Below are 17,762 nucleotides of genomic sequence, written 5' to 3'. Positions count from 1 at the left end.
CCCAACTAGGTAACATCCTCAGTGCTAGAAAGGAATGGAGTTTGGTCTCTGCTTATTTATATTTGCCACTTGTCTATAAAAAGAGAGCAAACTCATTCCCAATGAAATGACACTGATGATGTTATCTAGTTGGGTCATGAGATGTCTGCAAGAAAACAGCTTTGTGATTTATTTATTTTTTGCCTTCTTGTCTATTTAATATATACAATTACGAAGCCATCTTTACATATTGGGTAGGAAGCCCGGGAGATGAAAACCAAGACTAACGCCAGTAGGGAATCCAACACTAAGATCTATTTGATTCTTCTTTTGCAGGTAGAAAGGAAGAGACACATCGGAAATGACATTGTCACCATCGTGTTCCAGGAAGGAGAAGAAACGTCACCGGCTTTCAAACCATCCATGATCCGTTCTCACTTTACGCGTATCTTTCCCTACAATCCTGGATTTGCTACTCATGTTTGTTGTTTTGTCCTTTAGAACAGATCTATTTTCTTAACTTTCCCTCCGAGGTTTAAAAGGGTGCTGTCAAACGCCGGAGAGATCCGGAGATTCAGGGAGTTCAAACGAGTATAAAGGTTTATTGCAAGTTTAAGGTCTCTACAAGAATCTGACCAACTAACAGTCAAGGGAAATGAGCGGGAGATAAGAAAGACATTCAGGGTGGTGTTTGTGGCCCGTACCAGCGGAGCTGGCAGCAGATTCGGACAGTGAGGAGGTTGGGGAGGAAGATGGGCCAGTCCTGGAGTCTGGGGAAGGCTCTGAGGAGGACTCTGTGTCGGAGGCAGAGAGGGGGCCAGAGCTATATGCTGCCTTTGGAGTCAGACATCAGTGAGGCAGAAGAACAGCTGGAGCCTGTTCCTAGTGTGCGCATGCATAATTGCCAGATGAAGGGAACAGCTAAAGAACAGGGGTCGACTTGGGAGTAAGGCCACAGGTAGACAGTGAATGGCCCTTCCCAGAGGAAATAAAAGAGGAGCAAAGAGGGAGTGGAGTTTGCAGGAGACAATCAGTTCCCTTCATTGGTTTGTGACTCTCTTGAGACTCTTTGCCAGGTTTTGCAGATACCGGCTTGGCAGCTCTCCAAGCCAGATAAGGCCTGTGACTGTAAATCCTCCCTTTGCTGGATGTGAATGAGCAGAATTCACAGCCAATTCATAAAAGGGTTTTTTGTTGGGAGTTTGCTTCATGCTCTTGGGAAGCCTCGGTGGGAACGGGTAGGCTGGACCTAGCTCTCTTGTGGGCACACAGGAGTTCATGACTATTGACGCATTTAACTCCTCCCTTGGGCTCAGCTTGATTATCTTCTACAAGTCCTTCCTTGGTATCACAGGTGGAACACCAATACATATTTTGAAACACGCAATAATTGGATTTCAAACGAGACCCAAGTGGGCTTCAACATGGAAGCCCATGTTACTTCCAAGTAGATTTTTGTTGGGGGCTTACCGGGACCGAGGAAACTACACTCTCTCTATCTGGTGTTTTTACATTTGTAATCATGATCCGCTCGGGTGCCATTGGAGTGTAGTTTGATACCCGGGTTGAACATTTCAGTGAATTGGATCTTTAATTTCGGCCAAAAATCTCCTGAGGTTTGGGGGGGGGGGCAGGGGAAGAGAGCCGTTACAAAATACGATCCCCTGACTTAATAACTGGAAATCGGTATCCTTAACTAACTCTGCAGATATTTTTGCCTTAGTGCGATACAATAAACAAAGCGATAGCTACAGGTAGGTGTTAACACTGCTCCAACTACTCCTTCCTAAAGCAGTAGCACTTATATGCCGCTTCACAGTCCTTTTACAGCCCTCTCTATGCCGTTTGCAGAGTCAACCTCTTTCCCCCAACAATCTGGGTCCTCGTTTTTCCAACCTCAGAAGGATGGATTGAACCATATGAGAATCGAACTGCTGGCAGCCGGCAGAATTAGCCTGCCATACTGCATTGTAACCACTGTACTACCAAGGCTCTTAGATAGATGTAGAGATATGGATAGATATAGACAGAGAGATGGCAATAGATATAACACTTAGACATATACTGCTTCGTAGTGCTTTACATCCCTCTCTAAGTACTTTACATAGTCAGCCTTTCCCCTCCGCCCCCCAACAGTCTGGGTCCTCATTTTACCGACCTTGGAAGGATGGAAGGCTCTGTCAACCTTGAGTCGATGAGAATCAAACTGCTGGCAGTCAGCAGTGTTAGCCTGCAATACTGCATTCTAACCACTGGGAGGGGGAGAAGGAAGGAAAGGAAGGAAGGAAGGAAGGAAGGAAGGAAGGAAGGAAGGAAGGAAGGAAGGAAGGAATAGTAATAGCATTTAGACTTACACTATAATACTGCATTTTAACCACTAGGAGGGAGGGAGGGAGGGAGGGAGGGAGGGAGGGAAGGAAGGAAGGAAGGAAGGAAGGAAGGAAGGAAGGAAGGAAGGAAGGAAGGAAGGAAAATAGTAATAGCATTTAGACTCACACTATAATACTGCATTTTAACCACTGGGAGGGAGAGAAGGAAGGAAGGAAGGAAGGAAGGAAGGAAGGAAGGAAGGAAGGAAGGAAGGAAGGAAAGAAAATAGTAATAGCACTTAGACTTACACTATAATACTGCATTTTAACCACTGGGAGGGAGAGAAGGAAGGAAGGAAGGAAGGAAGGAAGGAAGGAAGGAAGGAAGGAAGGAAGGAAGGAAGGAAGGAAGGAAGGAAAATAGTAATAGTACTTAGACACACTATAATACTGCATTCTAACCACTACACCACCATGGCAAGAAAGAAAAGGAGGGAGGAAAGGAAGGAAGGAAGGAGAAAGGGAGGGAGAAAAAGAAGGAAGGAGGAAGAGAAGGAAGAAAGGAACGAAGAAGAAAAGCGAGGGAAAGGAGGGAGAGAAGCAAGCAATATCAATAGCTCTTACACCTATATCCCACTTCATAGCGCTTTGCAGCCCTCTCTAAGCGGTTTACAGAGTCTGCATCTTGCCCTCCAACAATCTGGGTCCTCATCAGGTTGTCATTCTCTCTTTCCTTCTCTCCCTTCTTTCTCTCCCACCATCGTAGGCTGAAAATTTTTTCCGAAGAAAGCGTGCCCCTCTTTGGACCCCCACTTCCGTCCCCGCCGGTCTTCACCGACCACCAGGAATTCAGGGATTTCCTTCTGGTAAAATGTAAATATTAAACATTCCTCCACCTTCAGCTTAATCTCGGCATCAAGGTTTCCTTTCCTGAAATTGCCTTCACAAAAACTGGCATAATAAATAATTGTACATAAATCTCCAAGGGAGAAAATAAATCCGAAAGGGTGTGAAGCTCCCAGCTTCTGTAATAAATACTCTTCATTTCTTCCATAGATAACAGCAGTTCTGTAATGGATAGTGTCAATCTATACTGTCGGGTCTTAATGAAATAAATAATAAAATAACAAATGATAAAATAGAATTAAAAAAAAACCCCTGTCTTATTTTTGGAGAAACATGGTCTTCTCTTTTGGTGCAGTGATCAATGGGGAGAAAGCCACTTTGGAAACACCGACTTTCGCTCAGAAGCGACAACGGACACTTGACATGTTGATTCGGTCCTTGTACCAGGATCTGATGCCGGATATGCACAAGGTGAGCTCCGCCCTGCCCCGGGGGGGGGGGGGGAAGCACCCAGAGGTTATCTAGCCCAACCCGCTGCTCCGATCCCATCTTGGAAACGCCCAAGCTGTCCCAAGACGCCAACCCCTTTCTTCAACTGGTTTCTAGAACATGCTGAACCGGAGGTCCTTCAGCGACGTTTTGCCCGAATCCCCCAAATCAGCGCGGAAGAAAGAAGAAGCTCGCCAGGCGGAATTTGTTCGGCTTGGCCAGGTGTGTGTTGACGGGTGAGAAGGTGCGGTGGTTTTTTTTTTTTAAATCAGGTGTAGGACAGGCCTTCAGGTGCTTTTCGGAATAGGTTGACCCCCTCCCCTCTTCTCTGGAACAGCCCGCTAGATATTGGCAGGGGTGGGCTTCAAAAATCTCAGCAAGGGGTTCTCTGCCTGGATGCTGGGTGGGCGTGGCTATGGTGGGCGTGGCCTCACCGATCTCCTGCACCGCGGCCAGGCGTCTCGTTTTCAGCTTCCCCAGGCTCCGGAGGCTGGCCTTGCGCCTCTGGGAGGGCGAAAACAGCTTTCCATTTCTTGCCACGGTTGTTGAGTGAATCACCGCAGTTGTGAAGTGAGCGGCCCGGTTGTTCAGCGAATCTGTCCCCCCTCCCCCTGGTCGACAAAAAGGGATCACTTGATCCCAGGAACCATCGTCAATTTAAAGCCAGATACCAAGCATTTTACCTTTATCTTACATGAGAAACACAAGCAGACAAGCGGAATTCTACTTTATCGTAATGCTACCTTAACAGAATGTTGTTGTTATTGTTGTTGTTGTTGTTATTTCCTTTGAAGGCCCTCAAACTGAAAACCATTGTGAGGGGGGACGCCCCGACTATTTTAGCCACGACCAGCCTCTGTAAAAAAGAGGTGAGTGAATAATCCTCTGTAAAAAAGAGGTGAGTGAATCGTTTGGGGGGCAGTGGTGAACCTTTGCAAGGAGGAAGACGGTGGTCTTTGAACAAGATCGAACTGTTTTCGGTACCAAACCCATTGGATCCTTTGCAAAGTTCAGAAGAATGTCGTAAAAAAGGTTGCCCAGAGTTAAGACTTTGCTCTTAACAAACCAGCATCCCCTTTTTCATTTGGGAAGTTTGGGGCAATGGGGACGCTGTTATTCCTTGGTAATGAGGAGGGTGAAGAATTCTAAAGCAACACACTGCCTTAATTTCCATGGTGCCCTTTCTTTTTTCTTTTTCTCTTTCTCTTTTTATCTCTCTCTGTCTTTCTCTGCCTTTTCCTTTTCTCTCTGTGTGTGTCTGTCTCTTTCTTCTTTTGTGTCTTTGTCTTTGTCTCTCTCTCTCTCTCTCTTTCTCTTTCTCTCTCTCTCTTTTTGTCTCTCTGTCTCTTTCTGCCTCTCTCTTTGTCTCTTTTTCTCTTTCTGTTTCTGTCTGTCTCGCTCCTTTTGTCTCTCTGTATTTTCTCTCTCTGTCTCTCTCTGTCTCTCTCTCTCCTTTTTTTTCATTCTCTGTCCCTCTTTCTATCTCTGTCTTTCTTTCTGTCTCTCTTTCTCTTTTTGTCTCTCTGTCTCTTTCTGCCTCTCTCTTTGTCTCTTCTCTTCTTCTCTTTCTGTTTCTGTCTTTCTCCTTTTGTCTCTCTGTATTTTCTCTCCCCTTTTTTTTCATTCTCTCTGTCCCTCTTTCTATCTCTGTCTCTCTTTCTGTCCCTTTCTTATTCTGTATCTCTCTTTGTCTTTTTCTCTTTGTGTTTCTTTCACTGTGTCTCTCCTTCTCTCTCTCCCTCTCTCGGTCTCTCTGTCTCTGTCCATCCACTCACCATCCATAATTGCATTCTTCTGCAGCCCTGGGAGTCGCAATGCTTCTGCAGCAATTTCCCGCATGAAGTCATTTGTGCGGATTCCTGGGGACAGTCCCTGCTTGTCTCAACAGATGTTGGTGTCTTTCTGTTAGACGGTGAGTAAACCACCCCACGGCGGTGAGAATGTCTGCACCTGGCCTCACCCCACTGCCTTCCCCCTTTTGGAAACAAATGAATTTTAACTGAATTTCTGCTTTTAAAGTGCCCTAGAGAGTCTCAAGGGACGCGGTGGCTCAGTGGCAAAGACGCTGAGCTTGTCGATCAGAAAGGTCGGCAGTTTGGCGGTTCGAATCCCTAGCGCCGTGTAATGGAGTGAGCTCCCGTGACTTGTCCAAGCTTCTGCCAAGCTAGCAGTTCGAAAGCACGTAAAAAAATGCAAGTAGAAAAATAGGAGCCACCTTTGGTGGGAAGGGAACAGCGTTCCGTGCGCCTTTGGCGTTGAGTCATGCCGGCCACATGACCACGGAGGCATCTTCGGACAGCGCTGGCTCTTTGGCTTTGAAATGGAGATGAGCACCGCCCCCTAGAGTTGAGAAAGACTAGCACATATGTGCGAGGGGAACCTTTAACTTTACCTTTTAGAGAGCTCTCAGCAAAAACCTTTCTGGGGAGGTTTTTCATTCTCATTTAGAGAACTGCTTTCCTTTCAGTCTATTTCCTGAAAATGTAAGTGTCAGTCTTTGGCTTCAACCCCGGATAGAAATATAACACAGCTAGTATCCTTCTGCTTCATGCCTTTTTAAAAAGAAAAAAAGAAAAGAAAATAAATTAGGGACCTTTTGCTATAGAAAAGATATTCAATCATTTTATGAAATGTGTGTGTGTGTGTGTGTGTGTGTGTGTGTATTTGTGCTGATAAATAAATAAAGGGAGACTAGTATAGATCTATTTCAAGCAATTTAGCTCTCATCAGCTAGCCATACCCTTACTGGGAATTGAACCTGTGCTGTCTTGCATCTCACCTTTCACCCCAGCACAGCTGGTAAGGAGTCGAACTCTGTGGCTTAGTGGTTAACACATCTGCCTAAGATGCGCGCGCGCGCACACACACACACACACACACACACACACACACACACACACACACACACACACACACACACACACACACACACACACACACACATATATATATATATATATATATATATATATATATATATATATATATATGCATGCATGCAAAATATCACTCATGCATTATCACGAAATCTCCAGAACCGTAAAGCCTGCATACTTGAAATTTGGCACATATGTTCCTCTTGGCTTCTAGGTTCTCGCTAAGAAAGGATTTGTTGAAATGACCATCAGATCATTAATATTTCTTATACAGTAATTAACACACTCTGATGCTAAGGAGTTCTACTCTCCCTCCCCACCTGAAAAGAACTCTGTTCCAACTGCCAGTTGCCTCGCATTCCGTTACCATTAGTTCAAACTGGCAGACGTTCCATTCCTTCACTCAGGAGCAGTCTGGGGCTCCTTATAGTACTAAACACCTGTAACTTACCAAAATGTCTATGCCTTCCACCTATGGAAGTGCTTCCGGACTCAAGGGAGCCAGAGCGATATTCCCTTATGAGTTTCAATCACCGACTACCATGAAAGCCAACGGATTGAACTGAAGTGAATCGGATTTCTCCTGCATTGCCTGATCACAAAGTTCCATTGTGAAGCATTGGTATCCAGCTAGTATCAAATAAACAACATGCTTAAATGCTCTCTGAGCTTAGTTGTTTTGTTGCAAACATTTCACGATCCAACTAGGTAGCGTCGTCAGTGTTACAGAAGCAAACCCCGCTCCCTTCTGTCACTGAAGATGTTACCTTGATCGGTCATGAAACCTCTCCAAGAAACCAACCAAGCTCAGAGAGCATTTAAGCATTTAAGGACCGTACAGTCGTCGTCGTCCTCCTCCTCCTCCTGTCTATAAACCCCACTCCCTTCTAGTACTGATGATGTTCCTTAGTTGGGTCATGAAATGTCTGGAATAAAACAACCAACCTCAGAGAGCACCAAGGACCCCATAGTCCTCCTCCTCTTTCTCCTCTTCCTCCTCCTCCTCCCCTGAAAACCCCACTCCCTTCTAGCAGTGAAGATGTTATCTAGTTGGGCCATGAAACATCTGCAAGAAAACCGCTCAGCTCAGAGAGCACTGAGGATGTTCCAGCGGTTCCAATGCTCTGCAACCTTCCTTTTCCAGATGGACAGCCTCCCGTCCCAGTGTTCGATAAAACATTACAGATCAAACAGATGCACGTCCTGGAAACGTTGGACCTCCTAATCACCAGAGTAGACAAAGGTAAGAAGCACCACTGAGCTATTTGGGAGACTTAACATTCCCCAGCATCATAAGACAGAACTAAGGAACAGAGCTGTGTTTCGTTCCCGCAACATGCAGAATTTTCATCCGCATCCAGGACCAAAACGTCCTGCAACAGCGGAATTCCTCTGTTTTTCTGGTTTTGAGGACCCGTGTGTGTGTGAGAGGGGGAGGGGAATTCTGCGTGAGTGGCCGGCAAGTGTGTGCGTGCAACGCCATTCGTCCGAGCAGTGTGCATGCATGCTGATCAGGGCCCTTGGGATGAGGTAGCCCTCTTGACGTGCTTGCTTGCCCTTCCGTCCGGTAGGGAAGGAGGCACGCTTGCTGGTCTTCAGACTGAAAGCCCTATGGAAAAGCATCGAAGCAAAATCAACCAGGAGTAAAAGTGATTGCCGGGAAAACAAATTGGAGAAAACCAAAGGTATTGCGGAAGTTTCTGATCGGAAATCAAACCATGATTCCCGAATTAGTAGTTTTGATCAAGCCACCAGGGCTGTCTGTGGGAGGGGCTGTCACAAAGACCAGGGGGTTAGGCTATTTTAAGCTTAATATATAAGCTTATATGTTTGTTTGTTTGTTTGTTTGTGTGTGTGTGTGTGTGTCTGTGTGTCTGTCCCCATCAGGCTGCCATCTCTACGCCATCAATACTCACCACAGCAACGAACTGCGGATCATCGTCGCGATTCGAAACAAGCTGCTTCTCGTCACCCGGAAGTTCAGGCGGTGGGAGACTCTGAACGGTGCCCCCTTGGCGTCCCCCCAGTCCGAATCCCCCGTAGAGGAGTTCCAATACATCAGGGTAGGTTCGTCGTGGCCCACCAGCAGCCAGCAGAACTGGCGGCAGATTCGGACAGTGAGGAGGTTGGGGCAGATTCGGACAGTGAGGAGGTTGGGGAGGAAGATGGGCCAGTCCTGGAGTCTGGGGAAGGCTCTGAGGAGGGCTCTGTGTGGGAGGCAGGGAGAGGTCCAGGGCCGTACGCCGGTTATCAAACATCAGTGAGGCAGAAGAACAGCTGGAGCTTGTTCCCAGTGTGCGCATGCGCAGAGTTGCCAGACGAAGGGAACAGCTAAGGAACAAGGGTCAACTTGGGAGGAAGGCCACAGGTGGATGATGAATGGCCCCTCCCAGAGGGAATAAAAGAGGTGCGAAAGGGGAGTGGAGTTTGCAGGAGACAATTAGTTCATTCTTGCCAAGTATTGCGGCGTCTGAAAGATATCGGCCTGGCCACTCTCCAAGCCTGATAAATTTCGGTAATTGTGAACTATTTTGAAAGGCTGTGGGAGAGGAAAGACTTTGCTGGAGAGGAATTCACTGTCAAGTAAATAAAAGGGGTTTATTGGGACGAGGACCCAGCTTTGTGCTACTGGGGGAGCCTAGGTCAGAACAAGGTTTGAGGTAAAGCCTCAGCAGATGAGCTGCCAAGCTGAGATAAAACAATGACAGATGTGCGAGTCCGGTGTTTCCCAACCTTGGCAAATTTTAAGTTGTTTGGGCTTCAATTCCCAAAATTCCCCAAGCCTGGCTGAGTTCCACACCTATTAAAGTTGTTAAAGTTGAGGAACAAGGTTGATAGTCAACCAATAGTAGAGAATCTTGGTAGCTCAGGGTTGAACTGTGGGATCCCTTGATGCCCTCTGAGCTTGGTGTCAACTGTCCAGTTGGCGAATCCAGAAAAAGCAGTCATCATCATCTTTTAACTACCCCATAATCCCTTGTGGGCAAAGGAATGGAGCTAGCAGAGTGCTTTAATGGCCAGATGCTCTTCCTGTCGCCAGCGCAGAGTTTTGTTCGGCAGATATATTCTCTCTGTCTTGAGATGGAGAGAGCTCTTTAAATCCTTTTGGAAACACCAAAAACATTACAAAGAATAAGAAATCCATTTAGACGGACATCCTTAACTTGTCTGTGCTGGTCTTAATATTCAGCATTTTTTGTTTTGGCTTCTCCCTGCCAAATTTCACAGTCCCCTTTTTTTTCGTGCCTTGTGACTTTTCCGGCACAGGAAATCTGCTTATCCGATCCTCCTGTGGTCATGACATTGGTGGATGGACCCACCGGCGAAAACGACAACCTGATCTGCGTGGCCTACCGACACCAGTTTGACCTGGTCAGCGAGAGCACGGGCGAGTGCTACCGAATGCACAACGTTGACGCGAGCAGGGTAGGTCCAAGTAGAGAGTCCGGAATTAGTTTCGCGTCAGAAGATCCTTGTCTTGAGAATCGGAGGGGGGAAGAAACCCAGGTATTTTTCCTGGGAGTCCAATAGTAATGGGAACATTGCGCCACGGTGGCGCAGTGGTGAGAGTGCAGTACTGCAGGCTACGTCCGCTGACTGCCGGCTGCCTGCAATTTGGCAGTTCGGATCTCAACAGGCTCAAGGTTGACTCAGCCTTCCGTCCTTCCGAGGTGGGTAAAATGAGGAGCCAGATTGTTGTTTTTTTGGGGGGGGCAACAGGCTGACTCTGTAAATTGCTTAGAGAGGGCCGTAAAGCACTGTGAAGCGGTCTATAAGTCTTAAGTGCTATTGCATCCAGTTTTGGTCGCCATGATATTAAAAAAAGAGGTTGAGACTCTAGAAAGAGGGCAGAGAAGAGCAACCAAGATGATTAGGGGACTGGAGGCTAAATCACACGAAGAACAGGTGCAGGAGTTGGGAAAGTCTAGTGAAAATGACTTGTGGGGTGGGGGGGACGGACATGATAGCAATGTTCCGATATCTCAGGGGCTGCCACTAAGAAATCTATTCTCCAAAGCAACTGAAAGCAGGACATGAGGCAATGAATGGAAACTAATGAAGGAGAGAAGCAATTCCAGCTTCGGCGGGGACACGAAACAATCGGGAAAGACAATTCTATACAGTTTCTGGAAGATAGAGGGGAGAGCAGGGAAAGGAGAGATCCTTGCACTGGGTGGCAGTCAGCCTGGCCTCCAGTTTGCCCACTATCCTTGCCCACTATCATTGCAGGTTAATTTTGTTGCAGCTATTGATGTATATGAAGACGGAGAAGCCGGACTGCTTCTGTGCTACAATTGTAAGTACCGTTTTCTGCTCGGAAGCTCCGAAAAGCAGAGCCTTCTTTGGGCTTCGACCTCCTCCTGTTTTTATTCAGTCCAGTTCTCCTCCTCCTCCTCCTCCTCCTCCTCCTCCTCCACCACCACCACCACCACCACTACCACCACCACCACCCCCTCCTCCTCCTCCTCCTCCTCCTCCTCCTCCTCCACCACCACCACCACCACCTCCTCCTCCTCCTCCTCCTCCTCCTCCACCACCACCACCACCACCACCACCTCCTCCTCCTCCTCCTCCTCCTCCTCCACCACCACCACCACCACCACCACCACCACCTCCTCCTCCTCCTCCTCCTCCTCCTCCTCCTCCTCCTCCTTCCACTGTTGTTTCTTCTGTCGTTGTTGCAGATGTTTGCTATTACCGCAAAGTGTGTCCCTTCAACGGGGGCACAGCGTTGGCCCAGCCCCTGGCCTCGGACTACCATTTCAGCTGGAACCAAGTTCCTTACGCAATCGGTAAGAGAACCCAAGTGACTTTCAGCTGGGCTGGGTTGTCCAGGAGCACATCTGGACAGCTTGAGAAATGCTGGGTCCGAAAGAGCCTTCTAGGTTGTCTTCTTCATCAACATTCCTTTAAAAAAAAATACATTTTTTTACTTTTAAATATACATCCATATTGTATCAGTCACATTAATCCAATTCACAATAACAGTATTAGTAATCTCTTATCACATTTCTCCAACGTACCTAACCTTCTTCCACTCTCTCCTGCAGTTTGCGCCTTCCCTTACATCTTGGCCTTCACTACCGACTCCATTGAGATCCGGTTGGTGGTGAACGGCAACCTGGTTCATACAGCTGTGGTCCCAGCCTTGCAGCTGGTGGCATCCAGGGTAAGGAGATCTTGATCTGCCACATCAAGTTCCTTTGGTGGCTGTCCTCACCATTTGGAGTTAAGCTATGAGATACCCCTGTTTCCCTGAAAATAAGACCTTCCCTGATAGTAAGCCCTCCCCGGGGGAAACATAACTAGGATAGACTAGCGAAAGTAAGGGAATAAGAAATGATACTAAATTATATTTGGGTTGGCGGAAATACCATCACAAGGAAACATCAACTGAGTTTTAAAATATACACCAACAAACAATAGAAAAAGAAAGGGAGAGAGGAGGAGAGAATGAAAGGAAGATGGGGGAAAGAAGAAAGAGATAAGGAGAGGAGGATGGAAGGGAGAGAAAGAGAAGGAGAGAGGGTAGGAAGGGGAAGAGGAGGAGTAGGAGAAAGGGAAGGGAAGAAGGAAGGGAAAGGAAATGAGGATTGAAGGGAGAGAAAGAGAAGGAGAGAGGGTAGGAAGGGGAAGAGGAAGAGTAGGAGAAAGGGAAGGAAAGAAGGAAGGGAAAGGAGTGGAGGATTGAAGGGAGAGAAAGAGAAGGAGAGAGGGTAGGAAGGAGTAGAGGAAGAGTAGGAAAAAGGGAAGGGAAGAAGGAAGGGAAAGGAGGGGAGGATTGAAGGGAGAGAAAGAGAAGGAGAGAGGGTAGGAAGGGGAAGAGAAAGAGTAGGAGTAGGAGAAAGGGAAGGGAAGAAGAAAGGGAAAGGAGAGGAGGAAGGAAGGAAGTAGAAAAGGAAGGGAGAAAAGAAAGAGAAAACAAGGTGTTACAATAGGTGGAAGGGATGGCAAATAAAGCAACCCAAACTGAACATTATAACTTATTAAATGAAATAATAAATGTATAAGAACGATAAATGTAAAGAAGAATAACAATTATGTGAATGTATACTTAAAATAGTATGTAAGAGAATAAAAAAATAAAAAAATCTTTGAAAAAAAAAGTTTAAACCCCCCCCCAAATAAGCCCCCCCCCCCAAATATTTAAATGTATGCGCAGCCGGGCCAAAGCACCCGAAGGGTAGAGAAGAAGAACAACTAAGAAAACAGGGTCGATTTGGCAGTAAAGCCACACCTTGGAGGTGATTGGCCCCTCCCAGAGGAAACAAAAGAGGAGCGAATGGGGAGGGGGCTTTTGCAGGAAACAATTCGTTCCTTTGGTCGTTTCAAGAGTGGAAAGTTCTGTTTGTGACTATAAGAGACTCTGTGCCAAGTTTTGCCTTGCCCTGCATTTGGAAACTAGTTATCTGGCAGCTCTCCAAGCAAGATAAGGTTCGTGTGGATAAACATTCCTCGGAAAGTCTGTTTGCCAAGCCTCAATTCACTTCTCCTTCCAGTCAGATATCTACTTCATAGCTGCCACGGCAGTGAGCGAGGTGTCCAACAGCAGCTCGAAGGAGACCAGCTCACCCGGATCCCCCCAGACGCCTTCCGTCCAAGAAAATCTCATTTTCTCCCCTTCTGCAACAGAAGGTAAGGAAACTGGGCTGGAGGCCATTGATTTGCTGATTGCTAAAGCGTCGTTCCTTTCCGAAATCCGTTCCAAATATTGGGCTTTCTGTTTTACCCCATCCTAGAGGGACGTGGTGGTCCAGTGGCTAAGACACTGAGCTTGTCGATCAGAAAAGGTCGGCAGTTTGGCAGTTCGAACCCCTAGCGCTGCATAACGGAGTGAGCTCCCATTCCTTGTTCCAGCTTCTGTCAACCTAGCAGTTCGAAAGCACATCAAAAATGCAAGTAGAAAAATAGGAACCACCTTTGGTGGGAAGGTAACAGCGTTCCGTGCACCTTCAGCGTTGCGTCATGCCGTCCACGTGACCACGGAGACATCTTCGGACAGCACTGGCTCTCTGGCTTTGAAAAGGAGATGAGCACCACCCCCTAGAGTTGGGAACAACTAGCACATATGTGTGAGAGGAGCTAAATGCTGAAGGCGCACGGAACGCTGTTCCCTTCCCACCAAAGGTTGTCCCTATTTTTCTACTTGCATTTTTGACGTGCTTTCAAACTGCTACTTTGGCAGAAGCTGGGACAAGTCACAGGAGCTCGCTCCGTTACGTGGCGCTAGGGATTCGAACTGCCAAACTGCCGCCCTTTCTGATCGACAAGCTCAGCGTCTTAGCCACTGAGCCACCGCATCTCCTATCCTTATCTTTAGTTACTCTTATTGTTGGGGGTCACGAAACAAGCAGTTGTAAGTCAGGAATTACCTGGAACGTTTGGTTGACCGTTCAGCTCTTTGGCCAACTGTCTTGAACCACGTTGGGTGGCATCAACCCTCTTCCCTTCCTCCACTCAGGTGAAGCTCTGTGCAGGAATATCTACAAAATCCCCCTCAGCAATCTGGTTGGCCGGAGCATCGAGCGCCCGCTCAAGTCCCCCATGGTGCCCAAAGTCATCACCACCCCGACCTCATCTGGCGTGTCCTCGATTCTGGTGGCCCCTTCCCTCTCCTTGTCGCGGATAGAGATCAAAGAGATTGCCAGCAGAACTCGTAAAGAATTACTTGGTAAGGACTGCGAGAACCCGGGCTTTTCCGAACCATCCACCGAACGGGACTTTTGAGACCAACTTCGAGCCTGGGCCTCTGCAAAAAAAAAGTTCTTAGGTTGCATTATAAAAATGAATCGGATCGATCAGAATAGAGCTGGAAGGGGACCTTGGAGGTCTTCTAGTCCAACCGCCTCCTCAAGCAGGAGATCCTATACAATTTGAACAGATGCTCTTTCCCGGTTTCTCCAGGTCTCTTAAATGCTCCTCCTTCAAAGTCTGAAGGTGGCCCCAAGCAGAAGAAGCTTCCATCAAAACAATCAGATCCTCCCAAACAGGGAACTCTACGCTCCTCCAGCAGCGACAGGTAAACAACGACTGACAGGAGAGAGAGTTGGGGTTGAGGCTATAAGCCTGCACTCTTAGCTTGGAAGACGCATTTATCTCAAGGCGACTATTCCGATTTGATGTTTCTGTGATGGCTAAACCCTTTTTAAGATCAATAGAATAGTGTAGAGTAGAGTGGAGTGGAGTGGAGTAGAATAGAATATGAATTTAGAATAGAGTAGAGTAGAGTATACGTTTAGAAGAGAATAGAGTAGAATAGAATATGAATTCAGAATAGAATAGAATATGAATTTAGAATAGGATAGAATATGAATTTAGAATAGAATAGAATATGAATTTAGAATAGAATAGAGTAGAATATGAATTTAAAATAGAAATAGAATATGAATTTAGAATAGAGTGGAGTAGAACAGTATAGAATAGGAATTTGGAATAGAGTAGAATAGAATAGAATAGAATAGAATATGAATTTAGGATAGGATAGGATATGAATTTAGGATAGAATAGAATATGAATTTAGAATAGAAATAGAATATGAATTTAGAATAGAAATAGAATATGAATTTAGAATAGAGTAGAGTAGAATATGAATTTAGAATAGGATAGGATATGAATTTAGGATAGACTAGAATATGAATTTAGAAAAATAGAATATGAATTAAGAAAAATAGAATATGAATTTAGGATAGAATAGAGTGGAGTAGAATGGTATAGAATATGAATTTAGAATAGAATAGAATATGAATTTAGAATAGAATAGAATATGAATTTAGAATAGAATAGTAGAATATGAATTTAAAATAGAAATAGAATATGAATTTAGAATAGAGTGGAGTAGAACAGTATAGAATATGAATTTGGAATAGAGTAGAATAGAATAGAATAGAATATGAATTTAGGATAGGATAGAATATGAATTTAGAAGAGAATAGAGTGGAGTAGAATGGTATAGAATATGAATTTAGAGTAGAGTAGAGTATAAGTTTAGAAGAGAATAGAGTAGAATAGAATATGAATTTAGAATAGAGTTGAGTAGAATAGAATAGAGTAGAATATGAATTTAGAAGACAACTTTATTGTCATTTTAAATGTACACTAATCAGCATACATTAAAAGGAAATTTCGTTGCATTCAACTCTCAAAAGACAAGCTTTATGCACACGCACATACACATACACACACATAATATGACACAGAGAAACATCACAGTCTAGTTCGAATATATACATGGCGGGGGGAGGGGGAAGAATCCTGCAAATTTAAAACACGGAACAAAGCCATTACAGAATCTATCAGTCCCGCTACAGATGCTTCGTAACTTCCTCCCAGAGGGAAGAAACAGAAACAAGCCGTGAAGTTCTGTGGGCGTGGCTTGGTGGGCATGGCTTGGTGGGCGTGGCAGGGGAAGGTTACTGCAAAATCCCCATTCCCTCCCGATCAGCTGGGACTCGGGAGGCAGAGAATAGATGGGGGCAGGGCCAGCCAGAGGTGGTATTTGCTGGTTCTCCGAACTACTCAAAACGTCCGTTACCGGTTCTCCAGAACTGGTCAAAACCTGCTGAATACCAACTCTGCCGGGAAGGTGATCGCGTACTGCTACAACCCACCCACCCCTCTTCCCCGTTTCTGCTTTCCTCTCCCCAGGCTTGTTGTAACCTCCTTTGAGAGCCCTTCTGAAGAGCCCCCCTTCTCTACCGGTTTGGACGTTGACCCTGTCCCACTGGAGGAGGAGGAGCAGGAGCAGGAGGAGAAAGAGGAGGAGCAGGAGGAGAAGGAGAAGGAGCAGGAGGGCCAGCCCAGTGCTCGCTTCCAACTTGGGGCCTCCTTTGACGAAGGTGTCATTGACTTGAAGTGAAGACAGCTGGGACGGCCCCTCTTTGCACGCACTCGCCCCCTCCCCCCTCCGTTCTCTGCCATTGGCCCCCCCGCCCCAATTTTGTACAGCTCTCTTAAAACGGTATCCATCACAGCCAAAAGTCCTAGTAATGTTAGAAGTGATCACCGCATGCAGTCCAAGAGAGGAGCCCAGGGATCCAACTCGGGATGCCTGAATTGTCTCAGTCGATCGATTGATCGAACGAGTGGCCAGCTCCAGATGCCTGGATTGTTTCAGTCGATCGATTGATTGAACAAGAGGCCAGGGGTGTGGGTGCGTATGCGTGTGTATAGTCTTTTGGGTGACAAGAGAGCGGTCACCCAATTTTTTTGTGTTGTTGTTGTTGGAAAAAAATCTAGGTGAAGGATCGGAGGCGTTTTAATCAGTGAATTGATTAAACCTCTATATTTTCACATGGCACATGGATTTCGAGGAACAGACTGCTGACAGTTCAGGGGTGGGGCAAGTCCGAAGCGCCCCCTCCCTTCATGGCAACGACCAACAGTCATGTTCCCTTTCTCCATCAGTGCTGGAGAATGGTGATGACCTTGGACAGGCGTGGAGATTGTCCCCAGATTCGGAGATCAGAATGGAGAAGCAGCGAGTCATTGCAATCTGCCCTACGAGGAAGATCCTAGAAGCATCTGGCATGTTGCTGTAGGGCATAGGCTGCTGTACCCGAACATCACAATCCCAAGGTGTATTAGTGTGTGGAGTTGCCTCTCCCACCCCTCCAAATCCTGCACTTGACTGCCAAACTAATGGGATCAGAAGGGAGGGATTATTAGCAAACGATGGTCGAGCCCTCTTTACTCAGTCAAATGCTTTTGCACACTCAAAAGATTTGATTGTGCATTCTTGAAATAGCTTTTTGATCTGATCTGGGGGAGGGAAGAAATCTGGAATTCTTTAATTTAAAAAGGTGTGACAGAATAACAGAGTTGGAAGGGACCTTGGAGGTCTTCTAGTCCAACCCCTCCCCTGCTCAAACAGGAGAGCCTATCCCATATTTAGACAAACGGTTGTCCAATCTTGTCTTCAAATCTTCCAGGGGTGGGGCGCCCACAGTTTAACTCCCTTCCCCACCCCCAAATATATAACTCCTGTCCACTTAACGACGGTTGCTTCTACTTAGGAAAAAATCTTCTCGAGGAACCTGATCCATTGCACACACAAACCTGAGAGTTCTTTTAAACCATAAGCTTTTCCTCTTTGGTTGCAACAGATAGGAAGAAGAGAGCTGTCTTAAGCTGAATGTCTGTTCTTCCCCTTCCTGCTTCATTTTGATTCATGGATAAATGTTTTTCTATCCCCACATTTCTGCCAAGTAGAAAGAAGAGGTTAGATAGAGCATAAAGCTGTTCCTTTATCCATCTCCGAAAAATA

The 17,762-nt window shown here is 46.2% G+C and overlaps 1 protein-coding gene across 1 annotated transcript in view; it reads left to right on the top strand.

Annotated features, from left to right (window-relative positions):
- The window catches only part of GARNL3 (GTPase activating Rap/RanGAP domain like 3), a 64,884-nt gene extending 47,920 nt beyond the window's left edge, over positions 1-16,964 (top strand). The window contains exons 12-29 of the mRNA XM_087704751.1: positions 316-424; positions 1,688-1,733; positions 3,055-3,161; positions 3,490-3,605; positions 3,741-3,845; positions 4,418-4,492; positions 5,424-5,535; positions 7,644-7,742; positions 8,071-8,184; positions 8,387-8,562; positions 9,767-9,925; positions 10,730-10,796; positions 11,185-11,292; positions 11,551-11,669; positions 13,000-13,135; positions 13,962-14,171; positions 14,405-14,519; positions 16,145-16,964. Coding sequence (XP_087560877.1) covers positions 316-424; positions 1,688-1,733; positions 3,055-3,161; positions 3,490-3,605; positions 3,741-3,845; positions 4,418-4,492; positions 5,424-5,535; positions 7,644-7,742; positions 8,071-8,184; positions 8,387-8,562; positions 9,767-9,925; positions 10,730-10,796; positions 11,185-11,292; positions 11,551-11,669; positions 13,000-13,135; positions 13,962-14,171; positions 14,405-14,519; positions 16,145-16,355 — 2,184 coding nt within the window. The 3' untranslated portion in view covers positions 16,356-16,964. The remainder of the gene's footprint in view (positions 1-315; positions 425-1,687; positions 1,734-3,054; positions 3,162-3,489; positions 3,606-3,740; positions 3,846-4,417; positions 4,493-5,423; positions 5,536-7,643; positions 7,743-8,070; positions 8,185-8,386; positions 8,563-9,766; positions 9,926-10,729; positions 10,797-11,184; positions 11,293-11,550; positions 11,670-12,999; positions 13,136-13,961; positions 14,172-14,404; positions 14,520-16,144) is intronic.
- Positions 16,965-17,762: the final 798 nt, after the last annotated feature.

The sequence above is a fragment of the Thamnophis sirtalis genome, unplaced genomic scaffold (assembly GCF_051295495.1).
Source record: "Thamnophis sirtalis isolate CommonGarterSnake01/CBP01778 unplaced genomic scaffold, rThaSir2_p1.2 scaffold_2, whole genome shotgun sequence".
Classification (NCBI taxonomy): domain Eukaryota; kingdom Metazoa; phylum Chordata; class Lepidosauria; order Squamata; family Natricidae; genus Thamnophis; species Thamnophis sirtalis.
Note: the sequence above shows the minus strand (reverse complement) of the source record. Positions and strands in the feature narration are given on the sequence as shown.